This window comes from Euwallacea similis, chromosome 20 (genome assembly GCF_039881205.1).
Source record: "Euwallacea similis isolate ESF13 chromosome 20, ESF131.1, whole genome shotgun sequence".
NCBI lineage: Eukaryota > Metazoa > Arthropoda > Insecta > Coleoptera > Curculionidae > Euwallacea > Euwallacea similis.
In genome coordinates, this window is record NC_089628.1 from 1,403,840 (window position 1) to 1,418,647 (window position 14,808).

The following is a 14,808-nucleotide window of genomic DNA, read 5'->3' on the forward strand; positions in this document are numbered from 1 at the left end:
AATGGTTAATACGTCAGTTAATTCATTAGGTAATAGAAAGCTGAATGTATTTATATATTTAATACATACTTACATAATCTAAAACTCGGAAACACAAAGATTCTAAATTCAACAAAAATAACTACCACAAAACTCATAAGTACTATGGAGTTAATTTTTCTTCAAAAAATTTGAGGCAATAAACTTTTTATATTTGTTGGAACCCCAACCAGGAACCGCCGCAATATCCGCAATTTGAGAAAAATGGCCTTTCAGACTTCTAAAAAAAAATAGATTTGTTGTATTACTATAACTGAAATTAACAGAAAATTGAGGTTTCATACCTGAACAATAAAATCTGTTCTGCTGTCTTGGGTCCTATGGAATGTAGTTTCTCAATTTCTCTTTGAGTTCCTTTATTAAGTATTCTTAAAACCCTTTTTGAATGTGCAGTATACGGACTATCACTGTAAAACCATCCTTAAAAGATCAAGTTCTTTAAGCTGGAAAAATGGCAACTTACTTTACGTTATTGCCCTGTTGCGTAGAATTATCAAATCTGCGTCTTTTCTTCGTAGGGCTGTATTTATGTGTAGCCTTGACAACTTTCTTTGCCCTTTCTCCCATATTTTTCTGCCTGTTTACATGATCGGTACAAATACTGTGTTCCATGTTTACATGATCAGAATTTCTTGGTAACAACCGATTACTCCTTCTAAACGCGACTGATTGCGGCTGCTTCCTTTGTGTAAGATCGGACTCAAATATATTCTGCGCGTCCAGATCAAAATTACTGTTATTCACTGCATCATTTAAAACTTTGTTTGGCTCAACACTGTATTTCACGTCTTGATTATCACGATTTCTTAATGAATTTGAGTCAAACGATACATCACTTAATGCAGAAGAATCCAGCTCAACTGCTGAGGCGTTTTTTAATGATAATCGTACGCTTCTTCTAGGAACCAGTTTTGAAATATCCATCTCTATTGGGGAAACTGAGAATTTGATTTTCCTGGAAGGTTTTTTCTTCTCGAGGGGTTGCTTTGGGATTTTAAATACGGGTTCAATATTTTCAGTAGGAACGTCTTCAAGACTGCCATAGTCCTTTAATTTGATAAAAGAGAATTGATAAAAGAAACTTAAACTACTGGATTTACACATAACGTTACAAAAACCTCAAGCTCCTCATAAAGATTCTACTTGTATGGTTTACATTACATGTTACTTTTATATATATATTACAGGGTCTCCCGGAAACATTAGTACGGTATGTTCCTCGAATTTATTGTGAATTCATGTAGTGTATAGTGTTTTTTTGTTAATTTAATTTGCTAAACTAATTAACACAATTGCGTTACATTTTATGGCTTATGTTAATTAGAGTATAAATCGTACTTTATTCAGTGATGAGCTTACCAATCTCCTGACCGAAAGTTTCTCTTTCTCTATTGGACTACTCGTTGCTGTAATCACTCTGGATCCTTTTACAGTAAATTGAGCAATTTCACTCTGAACCATTCTAGACACCTCATTCTGTATTTTACTCCAATTAACACTAAAATGAAATTTAGCTGGTTTTATCTTAATATCGGTTCTTCAATGTCCTACTAAACTATATGTAAAATTGCTGTACATATATATACTCAGTATCCCAAATTTTATGCGACAGCAATTATCTCAAAACCTCATAACTGACAATGAACTATCTAACTAAATATTGAAAAATTAATCTTTAAAGCTTATGTATCCACTTCTTAACTCACTTGGGAGTGTTTTCATTAGAACTAGCACCAACAGCACCACCTGTACGCGGAGAAGCTCTTGTAGGTCGTTTCAGAGTGTTTTTTACCACTGTTTCCAAGTGGATCATCAATGAGGCCTCCATTTTGGTCATGTATTTCCGGATTACTGGGCTGGAACCAAAATATGCAATATTTCATTTAAAAGATGACTTAAAATTAAACCTTAAAGTTTGCTGAGTCAGATCGTTAACTGAAGTTGTAGAGGCAGAGGACATAGTGGAAATCTGGCTCAAGTTATCTACACTACTGGTATGGCTTTCATTTATGGTAGGTAAGGATGATAAGGCCATCTTTTTAGCTGCCGGTGTTTTAGAAGGAGTTAAAATAGGCCGTTTCACTGGGGTTCTTCCTACTAAACTACTTGGATTTTCCATTCTGTACTTGTCAATAATCTGCCATTTAAAAAATTTTTAATGTGTAACATCATTGCTTGTGTTAGTCCTTACCAGTCTAACCTCAGGGTTACATTTAATCGCTTTTGCCCTATTTGCAAATTCCAAAGTTTGTACTGTCTCAGTTAAATCCTTGGAGTTCCCACTTACACAAGCGATAAGTGATATGTAATTGTCAAGATTCAAAGATCCTTTTTGTGGGGAATTTTTAAGTGAATTAAATTTATTTATTTCAATTACATTAGCTACCTTGTAAAATGCTGGTTATCATGGATTGCCTGTAAGGAACATGTTTGGACTTTGAGAGCAAGGCTGAAATGACTTGACCAATACTCAACAGGCCTTTATTTATGTTAATCCCTTCTTGAAAGGTACTTCCTTGACTGCCAGTCTTCCTGACACTCTCAGAACCAGCAAGATCCACTAAGTTTAATTTTGCACTAATTTCTTTAAACTTGTCTCTCAGACTGAAGTACACAGTGAATATTGCGTGGGATCTGGAGCTATTGGCGTTTTGTTTGGTCTCTCCTATATGTCTGTTCTTGTTACCCAATTCCAACAGTTCTTTGGATTCCATAACACTTGCTACATGCTTTATACTAAGGCCCTGTATGATAAATCCTGCAATTATTTAAATGAAGAGATTTTGGTGCTTACATAGGCATTGAATTTGGCATTTTACCACAGACTGACAAAGGTGTATTGTTCCCTTGTAACAAATCAAAAACTTTTTCATTATAAATCTCACAAAAAGAAACAAAAACCTCAATTTCAGCTTCACTTTTCTCAAATCTCTCTTCAAATATTTGCTCTAGGGCTCTGGAAATGATTCCAACGTCAGAAGGGTTGCTAAGTTTCTGTAGTTAAAAGATGCATGAATTTGTATCAATGTTGATAGTATGTAATTGTACCTGGAGTCCAGAGCCCATAGTGTATGTTTTCCCAGTTCCAGTTTGTCCATAAGCAAAAACTGTACAGTTAAAGCCTTGTTTTACATAATCAACAAAAGGTTTCACAGCATTATTATATACAACAGTTTGATTGCTCTCTTGGGGAAAGATATGGTCAAAATGGTAAAGTTGAGACTTCTCAGGTATTAGTAAAACCTATGGTAAATTAATCTGTGCACATATATTCACGAAATAGGGGTTTCCTTTAAGTAGGTATCTGCAATAAGTTGTTTGTGCCTTACCGCTGGTTCTTTGCTAATTATTTGTAAACAGGGATTTGCATTGTTATTCAAATTAGGTGAGATCCTAACACAAACGTTTATGTGGTCCATTTTGCATGCGAAATCCGTTGATCAATGCACGAGCTTAACATAGAGTAACAAATAGTGTAATGCTATGCATCTTGAATCGAGTCCAATCAACTTGCTATTTTCCTGGGAAAAGTAAAAATCTACAAGAAACAATCCTTGTGTGATGAAAAGGAAACATGTCGGTAAAAAGTAGACACTAAAAATTAAATAATAAACTTGAAATACTGAAGGAAAAATATTTAAAATGTAACCAGCAGCTGTAACGAACTTTGAAACGTATTTAAACAAACGGAACACCTGGGGGATGTCAAAAATAGTTTTCGGTGTTTGAACGGACACGCTGTATATCGAGTATACTGCACTCTGTCTCGCGCATAGTTTGTAAGGGGACATTTCCGATTTTTGCTATCGAAAGCCAAATTTCTTCTGTTGTTCATGAACTAATTTAATTTAAAGTTTATTGGAAAGTAAAAACTAAAATAAACTTAAATATTGATTCATATACGTAAATGTTGATACAGTTTCCTTCAAATAAATCAATTTAAAAATTGGTTTTACTTACTTATACAATTTCAATGGTAACAAAACAAGGCATTTCACGACATGCCCAGCTTAATACTTTGAAAAAACTTGATATTATTCTGATCTAATTTTAAATATTTAAAATTCAACCATTCAAAACAGAAACAAAAGCTGGCAGATTAACTGTCAACTTGTCAGGCGCTCAACTTTAGCAGTTCTGTTCTAACTCCTCTAAATGTACCAATTACAATTCTATGTTCGTTTCTCAATTCTTATTTCCTTTATTATTAATATCTCAATTGTTCTCATATGTTCTAGTGTCAGTTTTCAAGAATTTTACATTTTTAGGATCATTTACTACTTCATCTATTTTAAATTACAAAATTAAAATTCCTCGCCCCAACCAATTTCCACCAATCACGGGGCTTCATTAGAGACATTTAACAGTTAGCTTATTTTATTGGCGCGCCTGCCCCTACTTAACCAAAAAAAAAGCGGAAACCATGTCCGCTGAATCTGACACAGGCGTTCTCTGTCAGAGCCAGTGTCAAATTCAAGTAAACACAATTTTATTTTATTTTAGTCTTTTCCCTAATAAAATGTAAACCACTTCTCGTTATATAAAATGGCTCAAGGGGTTTTGAGCTCGGACATTTCGAGGAGAAATCCCCAGGACGATTACGAGCTGATCCAGAGGATCGGGAGTGGGACTTATGGGGACGTTTACAAGGTAGGTGCCAAGTAATTAACATTTCAATTTTCAATTAACTTATCGCATTCCGTCAACCATTGCAGGCAAAAAGACTATCCACCAACGATCTGGCCGCAATTAAAGTTATTAAACTTGAAGCTGGTAAGTTTGTTGCACTGAACTACCATGCATGGATATCCTTTGTTCTGGCCTCTCATGTATAGTACTTGAACCCCATTTCAGGAGATGACTTTGGCATTATTCAACAAGAGATACTTATGATGAAAGATTGTCGGCATGCCAATATTATAGCTTACTATGGAAGCTATTTACGAAGAGATAAACTATGGATTTGTATGGAGTATTGCGGTGGAGGTTCATTACAAGATATTTATCATAGTAAGTCTTGTGCCTATTTCATTACAAAGCAATTGATTGGTTCACTCTCCTTAAGAACTATTATGGATAATTTGATTTTTATTATTTTCCAATAGGGCTCAAAGTTGAGAATATAGATAAATCTGTGTATATAAAATTCTCCAACTTGCCTTCCAATAGCAATTATGGAGATCTACTGTTCCCAAGAAAAAGCAATTATTTTATCAACCTCTTTTTAATGACCATGATGTATTACCAGCAAGCAAACATAGAAGCTTGATTTATTTGTGGGTAGCATTGGCAGAGAGGGTTTATTTATTGTCAGGTATAAGAATCATATCTGGTGTGACAGTACTTATGTTACATCACTTGTTAAGTTCTATTTTATTACTCCAAATTTAATGAAGATGTGATAAGATAAGAGTTAAGAATCTAAAAGAATTAAAAAATGATAAGATAGGAACTATCTTCAGAAATGTAATAAATTGTATTTTGCCAAATATCAAAGAAAAACTTCTAAATCTATCTAAATTTGTATATCCAATTTTACTGTTCTGGGAAAATTCAAACTTATATAGCAGCTAGGACGGTTTGGATGCATGTACATCAATCAATAAATAATGTTTATAGAGAAAATCGTGAACTTTAAATTTCTCTATAAGTCAGTGATAGAAAGTAACAAGGCAGATAGTTCAAATCTCCTAAAACTACTGGCTCTTTCAAATGTATTTCCCCAGAAGAGAGGACACCTTCATTCCCTCCACTCTTATTATCTTATTATTGTTCTGGTCATAGTCATATGAATGATTTGATCATACATATTTTCAATTTGTAAAAAAGTCAATGAATTTTATAAATTAGCACAAATAGAGTATTTTTAAAAGAAAAAGAACAAAGCTGTCAAAAACTAATATATATCTTCTCTAATTTCAGTAACTGGGCCTTTAGCAGAACACCAAATTTCCTACATGTGCAGAGAAACATTATTAGGTCTTTCTTACTTACATGGAATGGGTAAAATGCATAGAGATATTAAAGGTGCCAATATACTCCTCACTGAGAGTGGAGATGTTAAACTAGCCGATTTTGGTGTCTCGGCTCAAATAACTACAACTATAAATAAAAGAAAGTCATTTATTGGTACTCCCTACTGGATGGCTCCAGAAGTAGGGTTTGGCCAATATTTAATTATATTCTAGTTACTGAAGAATAATAATTGTAGGTTGCAGCGGTAGAGCGTAAAGGTGGTTATAACCAACTGTGTGATATTTGGGCTATAGGAATTACAGCAATTGAATTGGCGGAATTGCAGCCTCCCATGTTTGATTTGCATCCCATGAGGGCGCTATTTCTTATGTCAAAAAGTGGGTTTAAGCCTCCTACTTTGAAAGACAAAGAAAAATGGTACTGCGTAAAAATGATTCATTAGTAAATTATTTATGAATATTTTTCCAGGAGCCCAACGTTTCATAATTTCGTTAAGGTAGCGTTAACTAAGAATCCCAAAAAGAGGCCGACTGCTGAGAAGTTGTTGCAGGTAGTTTTTCTTGGATTATTTATGAAAGTTTAAATTTACACAAAAATTGTTTTAGCACGCGTTTTTTCAAGGAGAAATGAGTAGAAGACTGGCTTTAGAGTTATTGCAAAAAGTCAATAATCCCTCGCATATGTTCGCTGATATTGAACCTGATGAAGATGGGGTTTGTTTCACTCTTTTAAAACTGAAAAAAAATCACAAAGTTTTTGTTTTAGGCTGTGCCAAACGTGCCCCAAAGGATAGCATCCCGACTGACCTCCAGACCAAAGCCCCAAAACGCCCAGTTTGTAGACATAAACAGTATAGATGAGGCTAATAACACCTTGCAAAGGTTAGGTAAGTTGAGCCAATAATAAATATACATTTTATGAGCTATATTCCGAGTCATTTGCAGAAGAACCTAGTGACGTAAGTGAAGAGCAAAATCAACCATGGAATCTGACTGACATTATGAACAATGTTACCAGCGTGCACAATTGTGTGGAACATCAGAACAAGAAATGGGGAATTGGAGCCGCTTTTGATTCTTTGAATCGCGAAAAGTGGGTATTTTGCTTAATGAAAAGAGGGTATTTATTGCAATTTCGAAAGTACTGTTTTATTGCAAATTGTTTCGTTAAATATTTTTTTTGTGTAGTAGTCCTAAGAGGAAAGCTTTGACTGGCTCGCAAATATTGAAAATGTCGCTGAGGTTAGATGTGTTGTTTGTGTGTGTGTGTGAGTGTGTTATACATTTTGGTTGCATTTTTTTTTATATTAATGAGGTGTATATCCAAAACTTAAAAACCAATTGGCCAATGATTAGTGTCAACATTTATTAGCAGCCTTTACACGAGAGGACTTATCCGTTTGAAAATACTCGTTCAATGAAAGTTAATTAATTACATTATTAGTGCAATAAGTCCGTCGCCCTTCTGGTAAGAGAATCCGTAACTGCGTTACTTTATTCTTGAATAATCTGAGATCCATATTATTGTGCCCACATAAACCGTTCAGAGTCGTATGATTGTTTCAGGCAGTTTTGAAGTAAAGAGAAAGAAGTCGAGTTATTTTGCTGGTCTTTTCAGCTTGGAATAATCCAATGAATCAGCATAGATTTTTTGCGATACGATTCCGATTAGACATTCCTGCCCCATCAGAGGTTTTGGAGTCGTCTGCTATACTTCTCCAGAGAGGAGTGTAGCAAGAAGCAAAGAAGAATATAAAAATGGTTATAAATATTTTTAAAAGATAATAAAAAGCATGTAAATTATATAAATTCCACAATTTAAGCCGATCGCTTGCAATGGCAAACAGTTTCTCATTTACAAGGACTGAAATTCAATACATTTTTTAACGTGCTTGATCACACGACCCGGCAAAACTTAAAATTTCAATACTTTCGGCGCGGTCATTTCAGTTTGACTCTTCCTAATTTGCACGTATTCAATCGCTCCCCTCAATAACGCGGGGAATCCTTGTGTAAACGCTGCTATCGCCTTTCCTAACGTGTTCAACTGGAAGATTTTTGAATTTTTGTTTAACAAACTTTAACCAGTACTAACTTTGTGATTTTTCCACTTAATTTTCTGAAAAACGTCTAGTATACAACTTATTTTAAATTAATGTTATATTATTTAGGAGTCTCTTGCAGTACATAGACGAAGAATTAATGATGAGGTAATTTTCTTCTTTAGTTCGCTTTTACTAACCTAACCGCACTCGAACTCTTCGTTTTCGCACTCCCTCTAACGCTTTTCATTTCGAGTTTCGGTTCCATTTAGGGGGTTGTGGTGTTTCAGTTTGTTTGGTACAACATTAACTGAGTGACGCATATTGTTTTTTTTTTACATCCTTCCAGGGGCACCTTCAAGTACGGACGTACCGACTACGAACAACAGTAAGTCCATTAATTAATCCGACTAGTAGATATTGTTGTAGTTTTCTGGCACTATTTGCGTCATTTCAAACATCATTTTTACCTGTCGGTTTTAAATACGCCTTATATTGTTCGTAATCATTGCAGCTATTAAATTGCAACTCATAAAGTTTCAATGAGGCGGCGGTATTATAAGTTATTAAATGCGCCTATTTTTAGTCCAGGACCCAGTTCAGACCGTGAGTATAGACGTGATTTTGTGCGATGCTTTCGAGAGTATTTTGATTCATGATTTTAGCGAACCTTGTTTGGGTTTGGTTGTTTTTATGGTCTAATTATAATATTTATGCCTCATGTGTTGACATTTATTGCCTTTATCATTGTTTATTTTCAATTTTATCACAAAACAATTTTCGTCGGCCGTCACGTTCCGCTTCGTGTGCCAATACGATAAGGTAAAGTCTGATACCGTGGTGTTAGCAGAGCGATCATGATACCAGACTATTCAATTACTAGATTTTGAAAAATATAGCTGACTATCATTACTGACAAACGAAGTGTCATAGAGTGATACCAAGACTGTCATGTTAAAGCTTATAAAACAACTACAATTAAATAGGAGCTTTAGTTTTGGACACACTGTATGTGGGAAAGTAAATTCTCTTTAGGGCCAATTCAGTGAAAGGCCAACGGACCAGGGCATTTACCAGCAAGTGTGCTCGTAAAAATAACCCAGATATGATGGGGGTACCATCTCCGGCATTGAACCAATCTCATCGTTTGTATAGTCGAAATTGCAAATTCGTCACTCCTCTCCTAGTGTGCAAACCCGCATTTTCTTCTGGAAGAGTACCTCTACTTACACCGTCTATCAATAGACGAAATTGTCTTCTTTTCAATCGTTCTACCTAAGCGGCCTGAATAGTACGCAGCATCAATATTCTAATTAGACCATAAACAGGCAAATAATTCAATCATCATTAGAACCATTCAGCATCTTTACGTTCAAGCGCTAAGAGGGCGATTCAAACTTGTTCTAGAGCAACTCTGCCCGTTCAAGATTCAGAGACGAAATGCGACGTTCACTCGGCCTCGAGTCCTGTAGACGATTTGGCCCTGAACGGATCGCCCAGAAGACACTCGTCAGTTGATGAGATTTTTGGTTTAGTTAATTCGATGAACATTAATGGCCAGAGACAGAGGTCGTTGAGTGACAGTTCGCGAGCTGAACGAACGTCTAATAATGGTAAGGAGAGAGATAAATTCTTGTACATGTCCACTCAGGACGTATTCAGGTCGATCCCGTCTATGAAAGCTTCCTTGTATGTATTAGGAAATTGCCAAGAATTGCCTATTGAGTGGTTTCACAGAACTGCTAAAAAAAGCTATTTTTTAAAATACAGGGTGGTCATTATCTCCGTATTTACTTCTGTCCTTTGCACTTTTCCTAGGTGAATCTAAGCAAAATCTCAACAATGACTCGAACGCTCCTGATCTGGTGGCCTGCCCTCCAGTTCCGCCCAGGAAACATCGAAGAAGACACACGCCGCCGCGACCGCCCAGCAACGGCCTGCCGCCCACTCCCAAGGTGCACATGGGAGCCTGCTTTTCCAAGGTTTTCAATGGGTGTCCCTTGAGAATACACTGCACGGCCTCGTGGATCAATCCTGATACCCGGGATCAGCACATATTGATCGGCGCAGAAGAGGGAATTTACAACTTGAACCTCAACGAGCTGCACGAGACATGTATTGATCAGCTCTACAACCGCAGAACGGTTTGGATGTACGTTATCAAGGACGTGCTCATGACGCTTTCCGGAAGTATGCCATGTCAAGAACTGTTTGTTTTAGATGTCTTCAAATTGCGTTTTTTAGGCAAAACTCCTCAGTTGTACAGGCACGACCTGATAGCGTTGCAAAATAAGCAGTCGCACAGGTTTAGTATGCACATGAACCGGATTCCAGAGAAGTTGGTGCCCCGGAAGTTCGCCCTTACCACTCGAGTTCCGGACACGAGGGGGACTTTAAAGTGTTGCGTGGCGAGGAATTCGTATAACGGCTATAAGTACCTGTGCGGGGCCACCGCTACCGGCATCTATCTGATGCAGTGGTACGACCCTTTGAATAAATTCATGCTGTTGAAGGTGAGGACTTAGGCTCAAATACAAATAGATTCAGATAATCAAAGAGTACAGGAATACATGTTGGGTGTTTTTGGTGATGGGAATGTTGGAAGTTAGACATCTCCGTTTGATGGGTTAATTTCGCGCTATTTTCGGTTAAAACTAACTGAGAATAACATTTACACTTTACTAAGACCTTGGACGACTTACTTTTTGAGTTTTTTTTGCTTATGTGATTATTTAGGCCTGTAAAAACCTTCGTCAAAAATGTCTCAGCTGTCTTTAATATCATTAACCTAAGAATATGATCAACCTCAAAGTAACTAAAAAATTTTCAGCACGTAGAGGCGGTTTTGCCCTGTCCCCTAAACGTATTCGAAATGATTATCACCCCAGAATTGGAGTATCCGACGGTGTGTGTGTCCATCAAGCAAGCGTATCAGCCCAATAGATTTAAGCTAGATCTAATCAATTTGAATTCAGGTGAGTTTTTAAATTTTTTCTTTTGGATAGTTGTTATGGAATCTATTAGAGAGAGAAATATGGAGTTTTGGTGTAGTTTTAGGCGAGTGCTATTCAACCGACGCGATCAAATATTGTTCCCTCGACGCTCCAAAATGGTGCGGCTATTTAAAAAATCCCTTTTGTATGTATTGTGTGTAGAGTGGCTGGTTTGAAGCGCGTATCTAACATCCTGTTAGTAACCGGAGTAATTGGCTTCGTATGAGGTTTACTTTAACGTTTCCACTAATCGGATCTTACTCACATGTGAATATCCGCTTCTTATTCGTCTCACTGTCTTTGAAACTTAATCAAAATTACGTTTTTAAGGCCAAATCGTAGAGGAATTACTTTCTAGGTTTTATTTTAAACAAACTAATCAAAAAATACTTTTATACCACCGAAATGTTTGCAGTTTAGCAAGTTTTATTGACTCAATGTAAACTCAGTTCGCCTCTCATTATTCTTAAATGAAGAGCGTGGAATTTTAAACTAAATTTGAAATCAGGGAAAAGCAGTAAATAGCCTCTAAGAGAAAATTAGTTTAGGTTACGTGGCCAGTCCTAGTAAGGAGGCTTGAGTACAAAAAATAACAGTTCTCTAATTACAAAGTCTTGAAAATTCCAGCCATCTTCAGGAACATTCACCTGTACTAAAATTTAGAGAGTTTGGTAGCTCAATATCGTACTAACTAGAAACCAAATTAAACTAAGCAACAATAATTGAAACTTTACAAGCGAAATTTAACTTCACCATTACAACAAGAAATTTCGAGAACGCTCAACCGATTCTCGAAAATGAAACACATCCAAATATGTGCCCTTGAATTGCTGAACCATTTTAGACCACTCATAAATTTGCGCTTATATCTCATGTGTAACGTTTCAATTGTTGCATAGTTTATGACTGAATTCTGTAGCTATTTACACCCAACGTTAACAATGTTTAGCTGTTACTTTGACTTGAACGATGAAAGTTACAGCGATGCATCATTGTAAAGATACACCAGATGCTACAGAATGGTACCCGGTGCCTTTTTCATTTTTGCAACGCTATGCTTCTCATGTCTTCTCAATCTAAAAACTTGACGCCGTTTTTTAGGGGCGAGCTGGTTTCACTCGGACGAACTCCAAGACATGGATGGCACGGCGACGGTAATTCCCCGACGGGAGAATCTTAACATCGCTAACGTCACTCAGCTGGACAAAGACGTCATTCTAGTCTGTTACGATAACTTAGTTAAGCTAGTCACGCCCCAGGGCCGCCTTAAAGTGAGCAAGAAGCAGCTTTCGGAATTGCGGTTCGACTTCAAAATCGATACTATTCGTAAGTATCCAAGTAAAAGTCCAACTTCATTGATTCCTCAACTTTATTTAATACAGTTTTTTACTAAAGACTTGTTTGACACATTTTCATGTAACGTCTTAATTTAAGCACTTAAAACTTGATTTTATATATTGGATTTCTTCTTCTAGTATGTCTTGCCGATAGCGTCTTGGCGTTTCACAAACACGGGGTTCAAGGGCGGTCTCTGAAAAACGGGGAAATTACGCAAGAGATTACCGATACTTCTAGGACTTATAAGTTGTTAGGTTCTGACAAGTGAGTGTCGCGTAGAAGCTGAGGACATCTGCCTTTACTAGCATTTATCTTTTTCCAGGGTAGTGATGTTAGAAAGTAATTTACTAAGGACTGGGACTTTGACAAACGAAGAGGGTCATGACTTGTATATCTTGGCAGGACATGAGGCTAGCTACTGAATCGCTCGGGTAAGTCATATATATGGCAGTTTCTGCGCTCATAAGCAATCACTTTTATACGCAAGAACAAGCGCGTTCGATATTTACTCATTACCGGCCTAACATTAATAACCATTTCAAACAGGAGTACTAATTTCTTTTTAGGTTCTCACAGAACTTCCTGTCGGAAACTAATTTAATCAAAATAATAATTCAATTAACTTCCTAGATTAGATGTTTTCTAGGGCGAGACTAACGTAGAGTTGCTCGAATTCTAGGGGTGTTTTCTTAGATTTTCGCGAATTATTATATTTGAGTTCTGGACGAAATGGCGTACTTTCCTCCAACTTCAATACCAAAAAAAATCGTCCAAAGACAAACGCATCACTCAATAGCTCTTCAGATAAACATGCGATGCAGTACATCATTTCGTCCTGAATCTAGTGTATGCAGACATAAGTACCTTCCTAACGATTAAAACAAAATTTTAACATATTTTGGCGAGATAATATAGAAGTATAAACTTGGTATTTTGTAGATAAGTCAGATTGCGGAAAATTATTACATAGCGACTTTATGTATAGAGAATAAACATATTTTGGTGATCGACAGGAGCAAATAATTAATATTTTAAGAGAATAAGTACCTTTTCTGGAACTTGAACAATATGTAACAATGCGATTGAAAACCAGGGCCTTAATCTGTGCTGGGAAATTGTTGGTGATGTCGGAGAAATGAAATGCTCGATAGAAGAAATGAAATTATCTCAGACAGATTAAACTTGTATCAGATGATTTTAGAAAGAGAACCATCCAGTCTTGATAACTTTAATCACCACATGCTCTGAACAAAATCGTTTTAATATTTCTCAACATTCCCACCTGTATTCCGCCGCCAAAGTTATCAGGACAGAGGCCTCTCGGAAACATTTTCATGAATTATGTCCAGCCGAAATTTTGTTTAAAGCGTCAGATCTTCATTTATTGTAGTTAAAACTTAGAACATTCCATATTGTGTGAAACTATATGCAAAATTAATAAGCTTTCCGTTGAGCTGCCATACAGGGTGATTCTCCAGCCAATCCTACCTGACGTTTTGAACAAGGTATCTCTATGTCTTTTGTTGTAAATAGCTCTTAATTTAGGTTGTTCTATGCTTTAACACATCTGAGATTAATAGATAAGGAGTACACGCGAGTACCACCTTTACCTTTACATAATTATTTTTCCATCTTTCCAGAGATACCGTTCAAACCCGGTACCTGTGAAAAGAAATCGGAGAGTTTCCTTTATCATAATAATTTAAATAGTTCGTTAATATTTATACTAAATCGTTGCTCACATACTAATCCAAACATGCATTAGTAACTTATTTACAGCACATCAGGCTGTGTTTTATGTTTTAATTTAAATCGACTCTATGTTATATTCTAGCAGGGAGGACCCTTGTTCCCCATTGTACATATTGTATTATAATTACTACTCTTAATATAAGTAACATGTCTGATGAACATACCAAAAAACAATATTATTTAACTTAAATCCTCGTTAAACCTCAAAAATGTTCTACCCATGTAAGTAACTGTTTAATTTACTTTCCCCTATTTTAGTCTTTAGTAAAAGAAAATTAATGCAAACACAATAATCCGTTCTACAAGAAAGAATATCAGTTAAGTATACATGTTATTTTATTTACCAAAATAAATATTTTAATTGTTTTTGTATTTTATTTATTATTTAATAAGGCGTTGCTCAAGCATTATTCATAGACACAACTTTCATTTCTGAAGCATATGACGCATTTAGGGCATAAAACGACGTTATAAGGGAATTAATAAATAGCAGCCTGCCGTTCGAAAAATCCACCAAAATAGTACACATTTTATTAGACCATCGGAAATTGTTCGCTACATCCGATCTTTTCTGTGTCATCAAAGTATTCTTGTAGCATATCAGCATCTAAAAACTTCATTTTAAATAGTCGAACCGTTCTGAAACAAAAAAGGTCAAAAGCATGAAGG

General features: G+C 36.0%; 2 protein-coding genes across 8 annotated transcripts; one reads left to right on the top strand and one right to left on the bottom strand.

Annotated features, from left to right (window-relative positions):
• Positions 1–79: 79 nt before the first annotated feature.
• Positions 80–3,548, bottom strand: nod (no distributive disjunction). Its single transcript, XM_066400316.1, has 11 exons — positions 3,369–3,548; positions 3,088–3,282; positions 2,859–3,033; positions 2,426–2,797; positions 2,231–2,367; positions 1,947–2,176; positions 1,746–1,895; positions 1,399–1,537; positions 503–1,086; positions 324–446; positions 80–259 (listed from the first exon to the last, which is right to left on the bottom strand). Exons 1-11 carry the CDS (start codon positions 3,456–3,458, stop codon positions 151–153), a joined length of 2,304 nt encoding a protein of 767 aa, XP_066256413.1. The 5' UTR covers positions 3,459–3,548; the 3' UTR covers positions 80–150.
• An 896-nt stretch (positions 3,549–4,444) lies between these two features.
• Positions 4,445–14,505, top strand: hppy (MAP4K3-like protein hppy). 7 transcript variants are annotated; one of them, XM_066400277.1, is made up of 21 exons: positions 4,445–4,689; positions 4,755–4,812; positions 4,894–5,049; positions 5,962–6,194; positions 6,251–6,432; positions 6,484–6,565; positions 6,621–6,728; positions 6,781–6,901; positions 6,960–7,107; positions 7,203–7,256; positions 8,186–8,224; positions 8,406–8,444; positions 9,464–9,669; positions 9,875–10,246; positions 10,301–10,569; positions 10,887–11,031; positions 11,108–11,194; positions 12,151–12,375; positions 12,525–12,651; positions 12,710–12,818; positions 12,954–14,505. In XM_066400277.1, the coding sequence occupies exons 1-20, from the start codon at positions 4,585–4,587 to the stop codon at positions 12,807–12,809; spliced, it is 2,856 nt and encodes a 951-aa protein (XP_066256374.1). In that variant the 5' UTR covers positions 4,445–4,584; the 3' UTR covers positions 12,810–12,818; positions 12,954–14,505. The 7 variants fall into 7 exon arrangements, with proteins under 7 accessions (XP_066256374.1, XP_066256375.1, XP_066256376.1 ...); XM_066400278.1 differs by lacking the exon at positions 8,406–8,444; XM_066400279.1 differs by lacking the exon at positions 7,203–7,256.
• The last annotated feature ends 303 nt before the right edge of the window (positions 14,506–14,808 follow it).

Bases quoted from the DNA above. Each gene is read 5' to 3' on its own strand.
- nod (XM_066400316.1), bottom strand. From the start codon at position 3,458: ATGGACCACATAAACGTTTGTGTTAGGATCTCACCTAATTTGAATAAC. The intron at 1,538-1,745 runs GTGAGTTAAGAA...ATTTCATTTTAG, and splicing joins TCTAATGAAAACACTCCCAA to TGTTAATTGGAGTAAAATAC. The intron at 447-502 runs GTAAGTTGCCAT...ATGGTTTTACAG, and splicing joins CAACAGGGCAATAACGTAAA to TGATAGTCCGTATACTGCAC.
- hppy (XM_066400277.1), top strand. From the start codon at position 4,585: ATGGCTCAAGGGGTTTTGAGCTCGGACATTTCGAGGAGAAATCCCCAG. The intron at 6,195-6,250 runs GTAGGGTTTGGC...TAATAATTGTAG, and splicing joins CCTACTGGATGGCTCCAGAA to GTTGCAGCGGTAGAGCGTAA. The intron at 6,433-6,483 runs GTACTGCGTAAA...ATATTTTTCCAG, and splicing joins TTGAAAGACAAAGAAAAATG to GAGCCCAACGTTTCATAATT.